This window comes from Meleagris gallopavo, chromosome 1 (genome assembly GCF_905368555.1).
Source record: "Meleagris gallopavo chromosome 1, MGAL_WU_HG_1.1, whole genome shotgun sequence".
Classification (NCBI taxonomy): Eukaryota; Metazoa; Chordata; class Aves; order Galliformes; family Phasianidae; genus Meleagris; species Meleagris gallopavo.
This window is the reverse complement of record NC_139404.1, coordinates 39,786,180-39,804,261: the sequence shown is the minus strand read 5'-3', so window position 1 is coordinate 39,804,261 and position 18,082 is coordinate 39,786,180. Positions and strand designations below refer to the sequence as shown.

At 33.9% G+C, this 18,082-nt stretch overlaps 1 protein-coding gene across 14 annotated transcripts in view; it reads left to right on the top strand.

The window, feature by feature from the left end:
- PPFIA2 (PPFI scaffold protein A2) overlaps positions 1-18,082 on the top strand; it is a 296,261-nt gene that overhangs the window by 204,270 nt on the left and 73,909 nt on the right. For all 14 annotated transcript variants that reach the window (XM_085221991.1, XM_085222064.1, XM_085221997.1 and 11 more), the window contains one exon: positions 333-407. In XM_085221991.1, coding sequence (XP_085078117.1) covers positions 333-407 — 75 coding nt within the window. The remainder of the gene's footprint in view (positions 1-332; positions 408-18,082) is intronic.

Sequence of the window (18,082 nt, the reverse complement as noted above, 5' to 3'; positions counted from 1 at the left end):
CTGCTTTTCATTGTTTCATTTGTAAAAGATGCTTGTAAACAACATTTTATGCATAATGTAATTTAAGAAAATTAGCACTTGCTTTGTTTTTCACAGTATTATATGCAAACTGTAGAACAGCAGTATGGCATTTAAAGTTTGAAACCCATTTTTGTGGGTTACTTTTTCCTATGGTTAGGTTTAAACATTCACTACAGAATATGTCTAATGAAAGGATGTAACACACATACCTACAGACTGGCAGGGCAGACTGTAGTGCATCTGAAGGATTATATAAATTTTAAAGACTGATAGAAGAAATGTTACAACACATATTTTGATTTTTCTTCCAGGTAAGGGAGCGACTGAGGGTTTCTTTAGAAAGAGTCTCTGCACTGGAAGAAGAACTTGCTGCTGCTAACCAGGAGGTAATGTAAAACATTTTATCTCTTTCTGAGGTTCAATTTCTTTAATATTCTGTCCTATGTGTTCCCTGTCATTTTTCTTAAAGCATTCAGAAAGAAGGATAGGTTATATTCTGAGTAAGCTGATCAACAAGCTGGTTTAAGGCGCTGGCCAGATTGATTAATACAACCTTTTTTTTTTTTTTCTAATTTATTCAGTTGTGAGCAAACTAAAATTTAGGAGCTAGTAAAAGGTTCCTAATATTTTTATTGGATATGAAAAAAGAGTTTATCTACTACCATGTCAGATAATATAAAAAAAAATTAATAACTTGAATTCCCACTGTACTATAAAATTAAGTAAAACATTTAGAGATGTGCATTATATGTGTGTTAAATAAAGGAGGAAAGTATATGGCTGATGTCAAAATTTATGTTTGCCATCCCTTTTAATTGCAGTATATAATGGTGAATGGTGGAGCTGTATAACTTTTGTGATAAATTTTTCCCCTATAAGCTAGCTTGCAGACTGTTATCATATTCTGATTTGTTTGAAAGTGTGAACACCAGAACCTGATTGTATTATACATGCAATGCACGCACAAACAGAAAGGAATTTTGCACCCATAATTCTGAAGCCTGAGTGTATAATGGATTCAGGTGGTCACATTGCCACCCCAATCACATTCTGAATCTTCACCTGACATGTGCTTCTCATACTGTTTAATGTAAGTTAGACAAGCAATAGAACCAGATGAAAGCTATTTTGGTTTATGTCCATTTCCTGGTGTTCTTTTAGTGAACTTTAAGGCACAAACTGAAAACAACCCCAGAAGAAGTTAAACTACCACCAAAAACTTGTGTGAAAATGGAATGCCTATAATTCTGGACAATGTGTGATAACATAAACTACTGTAGTAGATTGCTGATAAACTACTGTGGTAGTTTTTTCAGTTGTTTTTTTGTTTGTTTGTTTGTTTTTCTGATGATAAGCTAGAATAAGTAACTTTCTTAAAGTGACTTCTTAAAATGGGTCTTCAGTGTATTAGTTCTTCCTTTTTATAAGCTATGAACCAGATATTATGAATCCTCCTTTTTATTTGGGCAGACAAAATATAGTTACTTTATCTGTAAAATACAATCCCTCCTTTACTGTTCCATTTCATGGAATAGTTGGGTTCAAATGATTTTGTTATACTATATTGAGTATAAGTAATCTGTTACCTGTACTAGCACTTACTAAACAGAAAGCAGTCCTTTTGAACAGTGAAACTGAATGAGATGAATCCCATTACTCATATCGCTCTCATTCATGATCCAAGTTGACTTCACTGAGTATGGGACCAGGTCTTTAGAGCATTGCCTTATTATCCAGAGATTGAAAGAAAATTATTTTAACTTGTATTGACAGTGTGGAGTAAAACCATACACAAATTAGTTTGAAGTAGGATCTTCATAGCCGTTCTTGCTCCTAATGCTTAGAAATGCTATAAAAAATTTGTCTCTAGATGATACTAAGAAATTTAGAAAGGTATTTAATTAGCAAAGCTTGACATGACCATTAACAAAATCAGAATACTGGTATCCCAGTTTCCCGTGAGGGACTGTTCAAGCTTAAAACTGGAAATTCAGTTGAATAATAATAAAAAAGAGATAGATAGAAAGAGATAAGTGGATAATTTTCACACATATAATGTTCACACTATTAGCAACTTAAATGAGTCAAAATTAGTTAGACAATCACAATGTACGCACCTGTTCTTGTACTACACTGCTCAATGAAAGCACAGGCAATACAGGGCTTTAAAAATTTATCATACTATACATGAAAATATGAGTGAAGCTTCCAAGGGAATAAATTTATGCTTTTCAGTAATTTCCATATTCCTGTTATTCAGTGTTTTCTTGCCCATGAGAATCAGTATTTAATTTTCATATCCATTTTCTCATACTGATTGTAAGAATGTACTACATATTCAGGACTGTATTTAAACATAAAATGATAACAGCACACGGTCCCCTGATTAAATGAGCATATGGTTAAGTATTCAGGGATTAAAAAACCACAGGAATCTGTCTGTTAAGGTAGAGCCTTCCTGTGAAGTTCCTATATTATGGTTGTTCTGACACAGCAACAGTGAGAAACAGCAGACATTCATGAGTACTTGCACTAGAAATAAAGTCATTTAAAAGGGAGAGGGGAGACTGTAGCTTCCTTCGCTAGATATAAATAATCTCTCAGTTAACAGTCTTTTGTAGCATATTACATGCATAACAAAGAGTGCAAAAACATCTGGAACACTAACAAAGCTGATTTCAGCAGTAGTTGCCAACACTGTCTTACATAGCACTTCTTATTTGTAAGGGAATTGTAAAATTCCGTGACTTTAAATTGCAGGGGCAGTTAGATGGACAGCTCAAGATACCAGGTGAACTTATCATGTGTAGCTAACATTTATGTGTAATCACATCATGGTAATAGAGAAGGACCTTGACCTTCAGTTCCACTTACTGACTGCATATGACTTCAGACATTGCTGTTGGTTGTTCCGAGCTGTTCAAAAACACCAAATGGTTCATTGTTGGTTTGATTCTGTGAAGGCAATTGTTTTTATTTAAATGTACATTTTACTGGGAGGAAAAAAAGTTACTTATCTGTATATTTTATATTGCTGCAATTGATTTGTAAGCATAGAAGGGTTCTTATAACAGCAGTCTGTAGAGTCTTCATGCAGACTGTGTTATTACAGCCTATAGTAATTAAATTCCATAATACTTATAACGTTTGCTTTTTATCAGCAACTATCACATGATAAATCACTGAAAAACAGATTTACATGTGCTTACCCTTCAGATACTTTTGAAATGATGCAATACTTTGGTTCCACAGAACCCATGGTCTCTCCAAATAGTTGTAGCTGAATGTTTTAATTTGCAACTAGCAGTTGTACAAGCTGCAGGAAGTACAGACCACACCACAGTCAATGGTACAGTAACGTAGTGTCTGTTTATGAAAAATATGAAGGTAGATGCAATGTTTTTCAGTGACCATATGAACATTTCAATTTCCAACAAGGTTCTGTGAACCACTTTCACACTAATTTGAATTTCATATTTCACTAGCCATATGTATCATGTATATATCAGTAATTCAAGCTCTAGTGGCTTTCAAAGCCATTGGGTATGGGTATGGTCCATACCAATGCTTTTAAATCCATTTATGTTCCAATGTAAAATGTTAAATGACAACAACTGTGATTTCTATTAACAGATTTTACTGTTTCCCAGAAATCTCAACTAACTCTTTCCCCTCAAAAATGACCTTTAGAGATTTTTCCCAGTGCTTGAATGTAAAATTAAACTTTATGTATGATTAGAACTATACTGGGACAAAGTCTTTTTTTTTTTAAGTACTGCATATAATACTTTACATATAAATTTCCTCCTATCTTTCTTAAATATATTTATTCCGCCCTTTTATAGTCTTCCTGTGCTATTAAGATTTGTATTATATATGACATTCCAAAACTTTTTTTGTTTCTGTTTAATTTACTGTTTTTTCAATTTTTTCTCATTAGTAGACTATGTAGCATGAAAAATACAGTGTTAAGTATATTCATTATCTCAATTATATACTGTTGGAACTCAGAAAACACTGGGACTGTGTAGAATATGAAATTAGAGAAATTACTGGTTTGAGGTTCCACCAGACACTTCTCTTCAGCATTTGATGAAAATGCCATTGCACATGCCAAACGTGATATTGCTTCTGTCAACTAACACATAGATTTTATTTAAAAGTCTCAGGATGCCTTAGAATTTCCTCTTGCTTCTACCAAATTTTACTCAAAGTTTTGTGGATGAATTTAACTCCTGGAGCTATCAGAGGGATTGCAGAAGATTTGGCTCACAGTCATAGAACTACATGATTCTCTTATTTGTGCAGTGGAGTAGAAACCATATAAAAGGAACAATTTGATGAGTAAAATAGCATTTGCACTTCTTGAATGTCTAATATACTCAAAATTTTATCAATTCAACATTCAGAAATTGCTGGAATTTAAATCTCTGTATGAAATTAAATGATATTCAGTATGTTCAAGTATGAAAGACAAAAGCACGGCCAGGCTAGATAGCTTGTACTTTGGTGAGTTAAAGCATGTATTCCAGTGAAAAACCTGAAATAGCCTTCACCTGTACTGTCACATTTTACCATATTTTCTCAGAGCAGTGTAAGTTATTGCTACATAAACTCTCACCTACATTCTAATGGTCGTGATTTTTTATTTTTATTTTTATTATTTTTTTAAGAAATAACTTTACACAGCTCTCACTTTGGTGAAGGTTTCACCACAGTTAAGTTAATTTAACTTAAATTAACAGAATTTAATTAATTAACATAATTTAAATTTCTATGTGATTGTGTCAAATGATATATTCTCTGCAAAATTGCACATCATTAAAATATCTTAGTTTGAAATGTAATCTTTATGTCCTATGTGTAATTGCTTTTCTTTTAGCCTTTAACTATCTAGTTAAATGTTAACTCTGAAAAATGTTACTGTGGCACTTGTTTTAAATGTGATAATGAAAAGCAAAGCAATGTTGGCTTATTTTGTGACTCTTTCTTATACTCCATGCCCCACAGTGTTAATTTTGATCTCTACATGTTTGAATTAGGATATGTGGCACAACAGCAGAAGAGACTGAAAAATACTTCACTGCCTTATTTTTTACAAGATCAAAAAATAAGCACAAGAAATAATCTGTAAAGTTACTATAGGTATTTCATTTTATGCTCTCAGCTAATTCTAATCTAAGGTTTCATAGGAAGAACAAAACAAAACACCACAACTGTGGACGTGTAGGGCAGCAAGGCATTTCTGCCAGAAGCATTTCTTCCTAAAGTCTGAGCAGAATAGGTCTAAAATCCAATGCATTTTTTATATAGTGACTTCAGAACGGTAATATCAATTGGCATATTTGAAACAAAACATCAGTATTCCATTTGTGGTTTCTCAATATGACTTGCATCAACAATAAATTTTACCACTGAATGCAAAATGAACTTGTTTTTTCTTTTCTACACTGATAGCAGATAATGACTTTGTGTATTTTAATACTGTGATAGAAAAATCTTGGTAAAAAATGCCTCTAGGTTTAATCTTCCATTCATAACTTCCCTTAGTCACTTAGATTATTTATGTGTAGGATACCGAGTACTGTTGGTAACCTAAATGTACATTAAATAGGTTCAATAACTTGGGTCTTTGCTGAAATGATTTTCGCGATCTGTGTTGTGTAGCTTCCCAAATATCTTAGAGCGCCTTCAGAGATTGTGAAATGCTGTGTTCTCTTGCCCTTCTGTTTAATATGCGGCCACCTGTAATAAATTCTAAAATACTGATGTCGTATTCAAGTTATGCATGTAAGTTATTTCAATTTATTCCTTAAAAGAAACCACTTTGTAGTAAAGACTGATTAGCAGAAAAGAGTACATGGTCTGTGTTTGTATGTTTGCTGAAAGCTTCCTTAAGAAAAGCTTAGCTGAAGGGAAAAGCCTTCCATTCCTTCATAAATCTAGTGTGCGAATTGTTCTGTTTTCAACATATGTCATAAAGACAACTGTTACATTCTATATTTATTTTCCAAACTGTCAAAGATCCCTAATATGAATGGATTAAGCTGCTCCAAGGTTTTACTGCTATTAACAGAGGAGTCAGATTCTTCAACAGAATGATAGATTTAAGCTCCTAAGCGTCTCCACTGCGATATTGATTTTTATTTTTTTTTATTTTTTTGTTAAAATCTTGGGTCACAGTTAATACACGGTTAATCCTTCATTTTATGTATTTGTGAAACGTTGTAATGATTTTTGTTTTATAAAGATTTGTGACTGAATGCCATTGCCACAGGTTTATCACTGAAGAGCACAGTGTAGTTTCACTCCTGTTACTCACAAAACAGCCTGAGACCTACTGCACCTCTCAGTGTAACTGAGTGTAACTCAGTGTTCTGTTGCAGCGCATTCTTTTGTATCAATAAGTATATGTATACACACTGAACTGTCATCAGCTGTAAGTTTTTGAAGAAAAGAAAAAAATTAAGTTTTATAAGATAATGCTTACTAGAATATGACATGACAAAAAGGAATGGAAAACTGCGATTTGCTAATTTCATTTTATTTACTGTTCCTCCAAGCCTGCTGTGCAGCTGTGAAGCAATTGTTTAAATATACATTAAAAGAGGCAGAAAGCTAGATGTTTGAAATCTACTTTGCAAATCTCTTCAAATCTGCTTCATTTTTAATCTGACAGAAGCATGTGACTTAATGAAACCTTGGTCCCCTGTGATTTGAGATACTGATGGTTTATTTCATGCTTTGGTTTCATCTCTGAATAAATGATGACTGGAGAGTAAAAGTTCCCTGTTTCCTCCAAATCTTGTAACACAAACACTCCTTAAAAATTAGCATGTTCATCAAAACGAGCATAAACATAATCCCATGCATTCTCTTTTTTTCCCCCTTTTTATGTGTATTGCAAAAAGTGTTTTTAGGTTCTATTTCATTCTGAAAACAAGTTAGGTATCACTTCTCTCATATAAAAATGTAATCTTATGAAGATAAATCTCAGTTCTTTTACATATTTTCTGTTTCCCAACTTTTTTTGTGCGTGCAAATGATTAAAGAAAAGGAACTAGGCAATACATTGGAAGTATTCATTATACTCTTTTGGTTAAAAGCCATATTCTCATTTTTATAATGCCTTTTGCTTAAGTTTTAAGAGTTTTGCCTTTAAGGTGAGACTGTCCTTCTATTTGTATAACAAAATTTCTTCCAATCTTAATTCAAACAAATATTTTTTGGTACATTTAGTAGCAATTTACTCCATATATTCTATTTATATTTCAGTGCTTTTACTGTCCATTTTTACTATGCTTCTTTTTTGCATTACCACACTCTCAATAGAGCTCCAGTAAAGGACCAGTGCTCCATAGGAGCCCTGTGAATACCACTTCCAAGAATCAGGCTGATCCTGTGCTTTCTGAATGCCCTTGCCTCCCCAAAGCGCTACAGTTGTTTTAGTTGAATATAGCTTTCATACAGAAGTAGTAGAGGCCAATCCAATAGATTTCACGGGTAAGATGATTCATTTCGTAAGCATAGATGGACGAATACAACTAAATTTCATAACTTGATATTTGACAGCCAATGGCTGATGCAGTGTCTACCCAGGAGCACTCTCTGCCAGGCTTGGTTCAGTGCATAAATCCTGGTATGCTGCATGACACACACTTACCGTGTCCTAACTCCATGCTGGGGAGCTAATTATGTTAGCTCAAGCCCTTAGCCAGCTACATGCCTGTTCTTTTTAATGGAAGAGAGGCTGGGACTGTGGGCAGGGTGAAAACTAAAGTGCCCTCCATGAGGGTTCTGAAATTATCAGCATGTATGGAACATTTACATTTCTGAAATTCAGTTATTGGAGTTATTTTGAGGGTCTGCACAATACTTTATATGCATCAGTAAATAGGGATAATGGGGCATGTCTGACATTTCTGCATGACAGCAAACAAATACATCAATTTATGACACAGAGCCAAAGCTGAAGAACACATCTGAGTGATAAATTGATCTTCTGTTTTCTTCTCTACTTTATTCCAGAGAATTACAGAATGGGAAAAGGCTATGTTTCTATCATGATTTATTTATCACCAGTTCCTCACCCAATATAGAATAAAGGCAGAGAAACAACACAGGAAGACAGCCAAAGAAATATCAGCTGAGGGAAGAATAGGGCTGGCAGGTGCCAAGGGTGCAGATGAGCATATTCCACATAAGTTTGCCTGTGCACCAGGAGATTAATAAACAGAGTTTATTTGTATGTGGTTTGCTTAGGGATTGCTCATAATCAGCATGAGGTTCGGTTCTGGGATAATTTCAGATTGAATTTAATATTATGTGTTTGTCAGCCTGTTTAGGGACCTTACAAATCAATGGCATAGAACTCTCATAGGCCCTGGTTGCATAAGGTTATGTTGGAAAATGCCTTAAACACACTAACTTGTTAGAGTAAAGAACATACCATGAAATTATGCTTAGCTGATTTGCATTATAGAGCTCACCATTGCTTTCACACAGATAACGCTGAGAATTTTAATGCCTGATGTTTGATTTTCTCTGGCACACAATGCCTTTCTGTAAGACACCGGAATTAAAAATACATCACTTCTGTTTGATCTATTGTTTTGGGATTCATAGGCTTAGAAATATGTGCCGTTTTACAATGCACTGGTTGTATAAATTCAAATTTAAGAACACAGCTGATTATCTTTTCATCTGTATCAGCTCCAGGGTTATTTGACATTTGTCAGATGACATGTTTGGAGGATCAAGATCACTGGAAGAATTAGTCTTGTTGATTCTTTATCCTTAACAATCTTCTACTGCTTTCATCTTGATGAAAATATAAGCATGTACCCATTTTTCTTTGTTTATGATCTGCTGTAACAATATATAGTTTTATTAATTATTTAATATGTTTCTTAGGGATGATTAAGGAATTTTCTGTTTATTTGCTATATATTACATGATTTATTAGAAACATCTACATCCATTAACTCTCAAAACAGGCTTTAAATAGTGTAACAACATCACAGTATTATATTTTATGCTTATTACTCTCCATAATCAATTTTTAATCCATAAATTGGTTTTACGTGCTACAAAAAAATTTTTTTTTAATAAAAAATATATGTTAATGACTCAAGTCAGTCATTAAAATCAATTTTAGGCTTCAATAGGTTCATATTTATTAACCAATGTTCTAGTTAATATATGAACCAGCAGATGTATCATTTGGGTTTTCATATTAGGTCACCTCAGCCCAACAGTGTACCTGCAGGTCTAAGAGTATTCTCCAAATTTTTAACTAGCACAATGGTAAAAGCTACACATCTGCAATAAGATGAATCAAGGGCATTTTGCTAGTCATAGGTCCATATTAGATCTCCTTCATTTACAAACAGCAAGATCCATGAGTGTGACAAACTGAGTCCATATGAGAGAAGTAGGAAGAGAGTATGCTGGGTCTATGCAATGAATAGAAGTGTCTTTGTAAATGCTAATCTAAGTAAATGCACTTATGAGATTTTTGAAATCAGTTTGTTTTTTAACTTAGTGGAACAAATTCCCATCATTTATCTGTACTGGAAGTAAATATAGAAATAATTTTACTTTGATATACTGTAAAAAATATTTCAGCTTTGAGGAAGAAAATTAGATGCACTTCTTTTGGATAGGCACTATCAATATCTAGGTGGAATTACTCAGAAAGGAGCTGTAAATTATATTATTTCATTCCATCCTTAAGAAATAGCCCAGTTCACATGGCATTGTATCTGGAAAGTTTGTACTTTTCTGTTTGTGTAATTCACAGTTAATTTCTCTGCATTAGAGAATTGATATCAATTTAGGTATTTTTCCTGCAGTAATTGTAAAATAAAAACATTTTAGAAGTTCAATTTACTAAAAATGTTCCTTACAATTAAAAAAATATTTAAAAATGTATCAGTGAGGACTAAATCTTTGATTTTTGCTAGAGAGACTTGTGGGAAAAAAAGAATCCCACTAAGAATGTCACTGAAAAATAGTAACATCTTAACTAATATTAAATGGGTACTTTTGGTTTACTTTTTGGAATTTTAGTTCACTCTATGGTGCTTCAATTTCAACAGACTGTGAGATAGAAGATTTAAGTTAGGAATTTCTCCCCTTGTGAATGCAGATTAGGGCTCTGAAATTCTTTAATTATAGTTCTGGGCTAAGGTTCATTTCTGGTCTGGATTTTTACTCATATCCTATCCATTGTATTTTCATGTTTTGCACAATTGGTAACACAGATGGTGATTTTAATACAGATACGGTATATGGAAAAATGTAATAAGACTGACTACATACACATGCAGAACAGTGGGTTTTTCATAACAGATGTGTCCACTTTAAACAATTTCAATGTCTCTAGATTACACTACGCACATAAAGAATATAAAGTTTCATTATGGGAAGACTGTTTTTACTTAGAAGGAGATAGATTAATGCAATTAGAGGAGGAAAATGGTTTTGCCATGCAAATAGCAAAATACTTTTATTTTAACCTCCATAGATTTTTTTCAAGCCCAACTATTTACATTAAGCATTGGTTGCTATCAATTAACTGCTTATATACTAAAAGCAATTACATAAAGTCCCAGAAGCACATTATTTTTATTATGTTTCTTCAATGTCTTGTATAAAAAACTATGTTTGAATGTACAAATACATATATATATATAAACACCTGAGTGAATGTATATGTATGTATATATACACACATTGAGAGTGTGTTCATATAAACATATAGGCTGCTCCGCAAGTTATGCTTCCTATTTAGTCCCATGGAAACTAGAACAGATATAAACAGCACAATGATACTATTTGATAGAGAAAATGTGAAGCTACAAAGCACTGTTTTTCAACATAGTCACCATCATTATGCATTTTCAACAGCAATGAACAAGAGCATGCACACAGTGCTCATAAATATCCATACCACCCACTCTGTCAACGTGCTCACATCTACTGTTTAGTTTCCATAAGCGTTCACCAAACATCAATGGGTGTCAATGGGTGCCATTTTTTCCGCATGGAGGAATTCAGCGACACACCCTTCCTTCTTCTTTTCCTTCATTCATACTTCTGTGTCAGACAACATTCTGTCAGACTGTCCCTCTGTGCTATCTGTCCCATGGAAACAAAATGTAATGGAATACAGGTGGGAAGCTTCAACCTGTACTGCCATACCACCAGCATCCATCTCCAACATCATGGGCCAACATAATAAAATAGGAAGTACTACCTATGGATTAGCCCTTGTACAATGCATTAATGCATACACTGTGCAGAACAATGAAGATCATAATTCTTCTGCCAAATCACCATTCTGGCCAGCTGGAAATCATTCCATATACCAGTAGTGAATTGTAGGGTTTTTGTATCCTCACAACTGTCTTTTTGAAAATAATAATGTAAACCTAATAATTTTGCTACTATTTCATTGAATGTTGTTAAAAAAAAAACAAAAACAAACAACAACAACAAAAAATTAATAAATGTCAAATACACATTGTAATACAGCCACATAACTGATATTTGTTAGTATTTTTCCATTGTGCTAGTCTATGTAAAAAATAGTTTGTTCACTGTATCTTGTTGGTGACAAATTTAAAGTAGCACATTTTCGTTGGCATAGATAAAGGTTTCTCAAGAAAATGTACTGAAATGTACCCAATAATCTGGGAAAAATCCTAACAGATTTTTTATTTTATTTTTTTTCATAATGGTAACTACACAGTTGCTTTAATTGCTTTATATTCTGTTTACAAAGAGTTGCCCCGATATCACAGAAATAAATGGTACTTGCTGTAGATCGTGCACAATAGCACATAGCGATAATGGTTTATTTGTTTCAGAACTCATAATGAAGTGAAGGAGACTGATAAAGCCCATTGCCTTATTACCAGCCAAAAGTCAAAATGACTGCTGATTAACCTGATTCAGAAAGAGCCAGACCTTAGTGATAGCCTCACTGCAGAGGCCCTGCGGCCAGCTGAGTGTCTCAGCTATGAGTGTCACCAGACATCAGAATTCTGGTCCTAAGCATAAATGCCCTCATAGATACATTGATAAAACACTAACACCTTCAATCTGTTAGTAGGTATTGTGAGTACAAACCAGCAACAGTGAAGGATCACAAAGATGGTTAATATTCTCAGTTAAATTTAAGAATCTTCCTAATTCAGAACATCTCCAATCTTTTTTGCATGTTGTCATTCTGCATTTGCATTTGAGTGATATAAAAGCAGCTTGAAAATGCTAGCAGCCATACAAGCAGGGTCACAGAAAGCAGTACCTATATCAAGATTTTAAGAATTAAATAAACAAGACATACAAGAAGTAGGAGAAGCAAGATGTTTCAGGTTTTTTTTTTTTTTACAAAACTTGGATTACAGAAGATGTATGCTATGAAGTAAGCATAGTTAAGGGCTGGATCTCAGTGTATGAATGTATGATCTTTCACTTTTACTACAAGGTGCAGATCCCCCTTGACTTTTTAAGCCAGCTATCTTTTACAATGTCCCTCTGATCAGCTTGAAAATTGTTGCTTTAATCTGAACATAAATTTTCTTGCAGCATTAGCCAGCACACTCTAGCTTTCTGCTAATGGTAGGACAGCACTTTTTGGCCATTAAAAAGCATAAGTATATAGATTCTCTTTCATTTTCTCCTTTTTCAAGCTCCATATCACAGAAACCCAAAATATCTATTTTCATTAGGCCTACCACTGTCTAATCAACAGGAGTTGTAGACTTCCTCACAAGAATGATTTCATCTTCATGAGGGTTTGTCCATAGTAATGAAATCTAAACAGCAGTATTAATAGAAGGTCAATAATTTCAAAAAGGAATAAAGAGAAGAATTTATGATGTAAAAATGTTGAAAATATGTATTAGTCATAAGTCTTACAGTATTTTTCTTTGAATAAAGTATTATTTTTCTTGACACGTCAGGATACATTTTGGCTCAATTGTGTAAATTTTCTGCAAAGCTTACTACCTAAAGAGCAAGAAAATATACTGGGATGCAGACAGATATAACGTAAATCTTGTTGATGTTGTCAGTCAGATACAAACACTAATTGTAAAAGTGAATTTTCAAAATGCTACAAATGCTCAATTTGTATAATACATAAAATACAGTTTGTCTGATTCATTTAAGTAGCTGAATGGGAAAAAGTTAAAAAAAATCAGATGTGCCAGATAATGGGCTTTTACTCAAGACCAACCCTTCTAAAACCTCTCATCAGCCTTGCACAAAAAAACAAGGTTTTCATCATCTTTAATGATTCTGTTCCTTGGGAAATGGCCTGGAGATCCATAGGATAGAGAGGAGTTACACCCATTGGAAGAGAAATCTTACTTGTCTCCTTTCTGGTGATTGCAGCAGAATAGATTTTCTGGAATAAAAAGACAGACTGAAATCCATTAGAACTATATGGCCAGGAAGCATGGAGAAGAGCAGATTAAACAAAGTTACTGCTGTAGCTAATATTGGTGATTAAAAAAAAAAAAAAAAAAAAAAACCTTTTCAAAAGCAGTACAAAATTGCTGCCACGCAATTAGAGCTCTGCATTTTACTGTGTGGATATGTATTGCAGATCCTGAGATTCTTGGTAAAGAGTTTGTGTCATAATGGAAAATAAAATCTAGTTTTAGCTTATTTATTTCACTCTTAGTTCTTGAAACTGTCAATTAGCATTATTAACTAATAAGAATTATTTGAACTGAAATTTCAAAGAGCATTTACCAAATAAAATGGTCTTTATCTGTGAGACCAAAATTAGATGAAAGATTTAAATCCACTGTTAAAAGGATGCTCATAACTAGTGAGATTTTAGATGAAATCATACAATAATTTCCAACAATTTCTGCAACTAAAATGAAATTTCAGGTTTGGTTACAATGAATGAACAAATTATAATTTTTTTTTTTAGTTTCCTATTATTTGCTGGAAATATTTTCATGTTTACTGAGAAAAAGCAGTTGCTATCTGCCATCTCAGATTTCAGTTCCCTTTAATCCTATCTACAAAAATTGCTATGGTGATATGAAATTTCTATTAGAAAAAAGCTTGTGACTCTGAGCTGCTGTTGCCTTGTAAAAGAATGTTGAGAATGTGATTAAGTATTGTGGTTAAGAATGTGGTTAATTACCCATGCTCTTTCCCTGTTTTTATGTTGGTTTGGTTTGGTTTGGTTTGGTGGTTTAATTATTTTTTCACTAGTATATGCTTCGTTACTGTTAGTTACTCAAAGAGGAAGCAAACTGCTTGGGTTCTTCCTTTGGCTGATATAAAAAAAATTGAGCCCATCAGGATTTGTGGGTTGTCTAGTAAATCATGCCATTGTATGGAATGCAATCTCTTAAAATCCTAAGTCAGTTCAAACCAAGATACTTCTCATTCCACAGCACATTGCTACCCATAATGCTAGAGAGAACACTTCCATTGCAATGGTGTTTTGTAAAAACAGAAGCTACTGGCCAGGAGAAGAAGCCTCATATTGCCACTCTCTCAGTCTCCCCTATTTCTGGAAATAATTAAAAATATTTCTGTCTTTATGACACTGTGAGAAACTCACCAATAGTAGATGAACTAAAAGTTGTGTAATATTTATTAGTCTGTGAGTTTTTACAGGGAAAAAAGAAGCCTTATAAGGGTTTATATGGCAGGAATCAGAGTGATATCTGCCAAAATCACCAAAGCTGGTGCACTCTATCACAGTTGTAGGTACAGAGATCAGATAGGTATTGTTGAATTATGATCAAGCTGCTAATTCTTTGTGCGCCTGTTCAGCACAGCTGGTGCTGGGCTGGTACCTCTGCTTTGCACAGTGAGCACCTGTGATCCAGAGCTTTTCTACAGGGCTGTAGCTGCCAAGATTGCTGTGTCTTATCTGGAGCACACTGTGTCCGGGCACGTGAAAAGGGTTCCTCCATCAACCTGCTAACAGTGACAGAATGATGTAGCTTAGAAGTGGTTTCTTTCATGCAAAATATGCTTAATCAAGACAAAAGGTAGGCAGTGGAAGTGGATTTAAAATGTCAGAGACCTAACACAGACCTGGCACTGCCTCAAGCCTTGAGGTGGGCCAGCCTGGGCCCCCACTGCTTGCTCTGGCCACTCAGCCACTGTTCTCACAGCAGTCATTCTTCAGACCATCTCAGTGTGCAATTGGCTCATCTACCAATTGCCCGAGGCTCTCTTCTCACTGTTGTAGTCCATTTTGATCTTCAGTCCCTCCAATGTGGTTCACAGGATTAGTGCTGGACCTCCTTTGGCCTCTTCCTAGCAGCAAGATCCACTGCTGTGTTTGATAGAATACTGTTGGGCTTGGTCATGGTTTTGACTTTTCTGCAACACAACATAACCAAGTGCACAGAGACATGGGCAATACTTACCTAATGAGAATTGGGATGTCCCCCAGGCATGTACCTTTTAGGCATGACTGAAAACAGGATTTTCAGTTGGAGTATGTTTGAGGCCTAGAAAATGCTAGTCTTCTAGCCAGAAGAAATTTAAAAAATCTTAATAATGTTTTTATTTATAACAAGAATTTAAGGGCTCATTCAGATTACTTGCCACTGTACTGTAAAGGGAGATGTCCAGTCAAATCTTTTTGTACCAGTTAGTGTAATTCTATACATAACACTTTTGAAGAGTTCCTGGTTGGAATTTCCTAAGCTGTCTGTTCTGCAGACCTACCAGTGATTTCTTCCATGAACTGAATATGTGGGAAAAAATATACAGAGAAGTGTATACTGTACAGCAATCATGAGGCTGCAAATGATATATAAATGAGGGATCAAAAGGAGTATAAGCAGGAATGCAGTGGATGGAAACGCTCTGAGACAGCACTGTATCAATTTGCTTTGCCTTTCATTTGTAAGTTGTGTGTTGATTGGAGCAATTTGCTGAGAAATTTAAAATATTTGTCTCTATACTTGTGGCAAGAGACTTCATCTGTATTTTGAAGAATAGTTTAACCTCCATCTTACAAGGAAACAATGTTCTTAACATCCATAAGCATAATTATTTGGACCTCTAGTATTTCAGTTTTCCCATTGTTGGAATAGATGTGAAGACAAGTGAATTAATGATTGCAAGGAGATAAGCATCATGGCAAACAATGTGATAGGGATACTCTTCTAGGTAGTACATCTATAAAGGCTTAGAACCAAACATGATCTCTTAGAGCAGTGGATGCAGTTCTTTCCAAGTACAATTCTCAAAGTATAACAAACCGTGCCCTTATAGCAGAGAATGCATTTCTGTGACTTGGATGCCACTATTCCTAGTCTTGCATCACATATAAATCTGTGTATGAACTTCTGAACGTCCTTTCCTGGACTTACTCATGCTGTTTCTGATATTCAGCAGATACACTCAGACTGAGAAGATGTAGGCACAAATATCTTAAAGTACTGTAGCCAAATCTGTCACATCTCAACTGATAGTCATTAAAATTGCAGCAAAATCTGTAACTATCCAGTGAGTTTCTAATTAAATATTGAAAGTCTCTTTTGAACAGGATTGTTAAAAGATGTTTTTTTAGTGGAGAAGAAATATAATTAAAATTAATATTTTTTCATATTGGACGTATTTCTGTAAGTCCTATGCATACAATCTACTGTAGGGATTCAAATGACTCCCCTGAGTGAGTTCCATTCTTCCTTAAAACTATCCTGAGGAACACATAAATTGTCTATGTTTAGTTTTTAAATGCCTTTTCCTTCCCAGTGCAAATTTTCAAAATGCCTAGTTTTTATTATGATTCACAAAAGGATCAATTTGTTTTTCAATAAAAAGGTTTTGCAGGTGTGCATTCCATGCTGTGTTTTTCCTCCACCAAAAAAAGTGGAAGAAATAGAGAGTATTGTTACTACAAGACCTTGATGATACAAAAGGCTGATTGTCATTATAATTTTCAGAAGTTATATACAAAATTCCAAAAAAATGGGCATGCATTTTCAGCTCTATAAATTAAAAAAAAAAAAGTCGTAATAATGACAAATTCTGTCATTAAATTAAATAATTTAAATTAGTTAACCACATTTAAATGTCTCTGAACTGTCTAAGCAGTGGCTTCTGAAAGGTTGTGTTCTGATTAACACAAATTAGAAACATAACTTGAAAAGAGTGCATTTATATGTATGAATCAGGATTTAAATTTCCATTTAGGGAGAAGCAAACCACACCGGTCTCTAAGCATCCTTTATTCCATGTGCTGCACTCAATTATGATAATCCATATAAAATTACCATTTATTAAACCTTCAAACAAGATTTATCCCTGCCAAAATTGAAGCGGAGTCAGAAGATGGACTGGGAATCTGAATTATGCTCTCAGTAGACTGAAATATGATAAATTTTTTAAATGTAGGCTGTTATAATAATAACGTAAGACTATATCCAAGTAGGGAATTTCCCTATTGTCTGAAAGACTTAAGGGTACAATATAGTCATAAGTAGTTTGGCATACCATCCATGCACGAATAAACACCTTTTGGATTGCACTAAATTAAATTAAAAAAAAACGTCTTTTAGCCTTTTAGATCTGTCAAACATAGCAAATTAAAAGAAATATGTGTCAGCAAGTTTCATTGGCTAGAACAAATTTGTTCTGTGTTGAAAGATCAAAGGAACAAGCTCAGTAGTTTAAGGTAGGGGAAGTAGTAAAAAAAAAACAACTTAAAATAATTGTCTTCCTTTAATGCTTACATTCTTTAAATGATCTAAATTCTTACTTGTTGTATGGAATCTAACACTATATACATGTGTTTAAGCCTCTTTTATCCTTTATCCATAAAAATTATATTTAACAAGTTGTAATGCTAGTAAACTGAATTATAAATAAATTCAAAGGAGAAAAAATGAAATAATTAATTCAAAAGTATTTCTTATTTTAAATATGATAAAGAATCCTACAAAAAGAAATGCCTTTGATGTTTTAGCCTTATATGATTATTAGTTAATTTAAATATATTTATTTCTCTTCATGCTGTAGGCATCTGTTCAATGGAAAGCAAATTTAAAGCAAGATG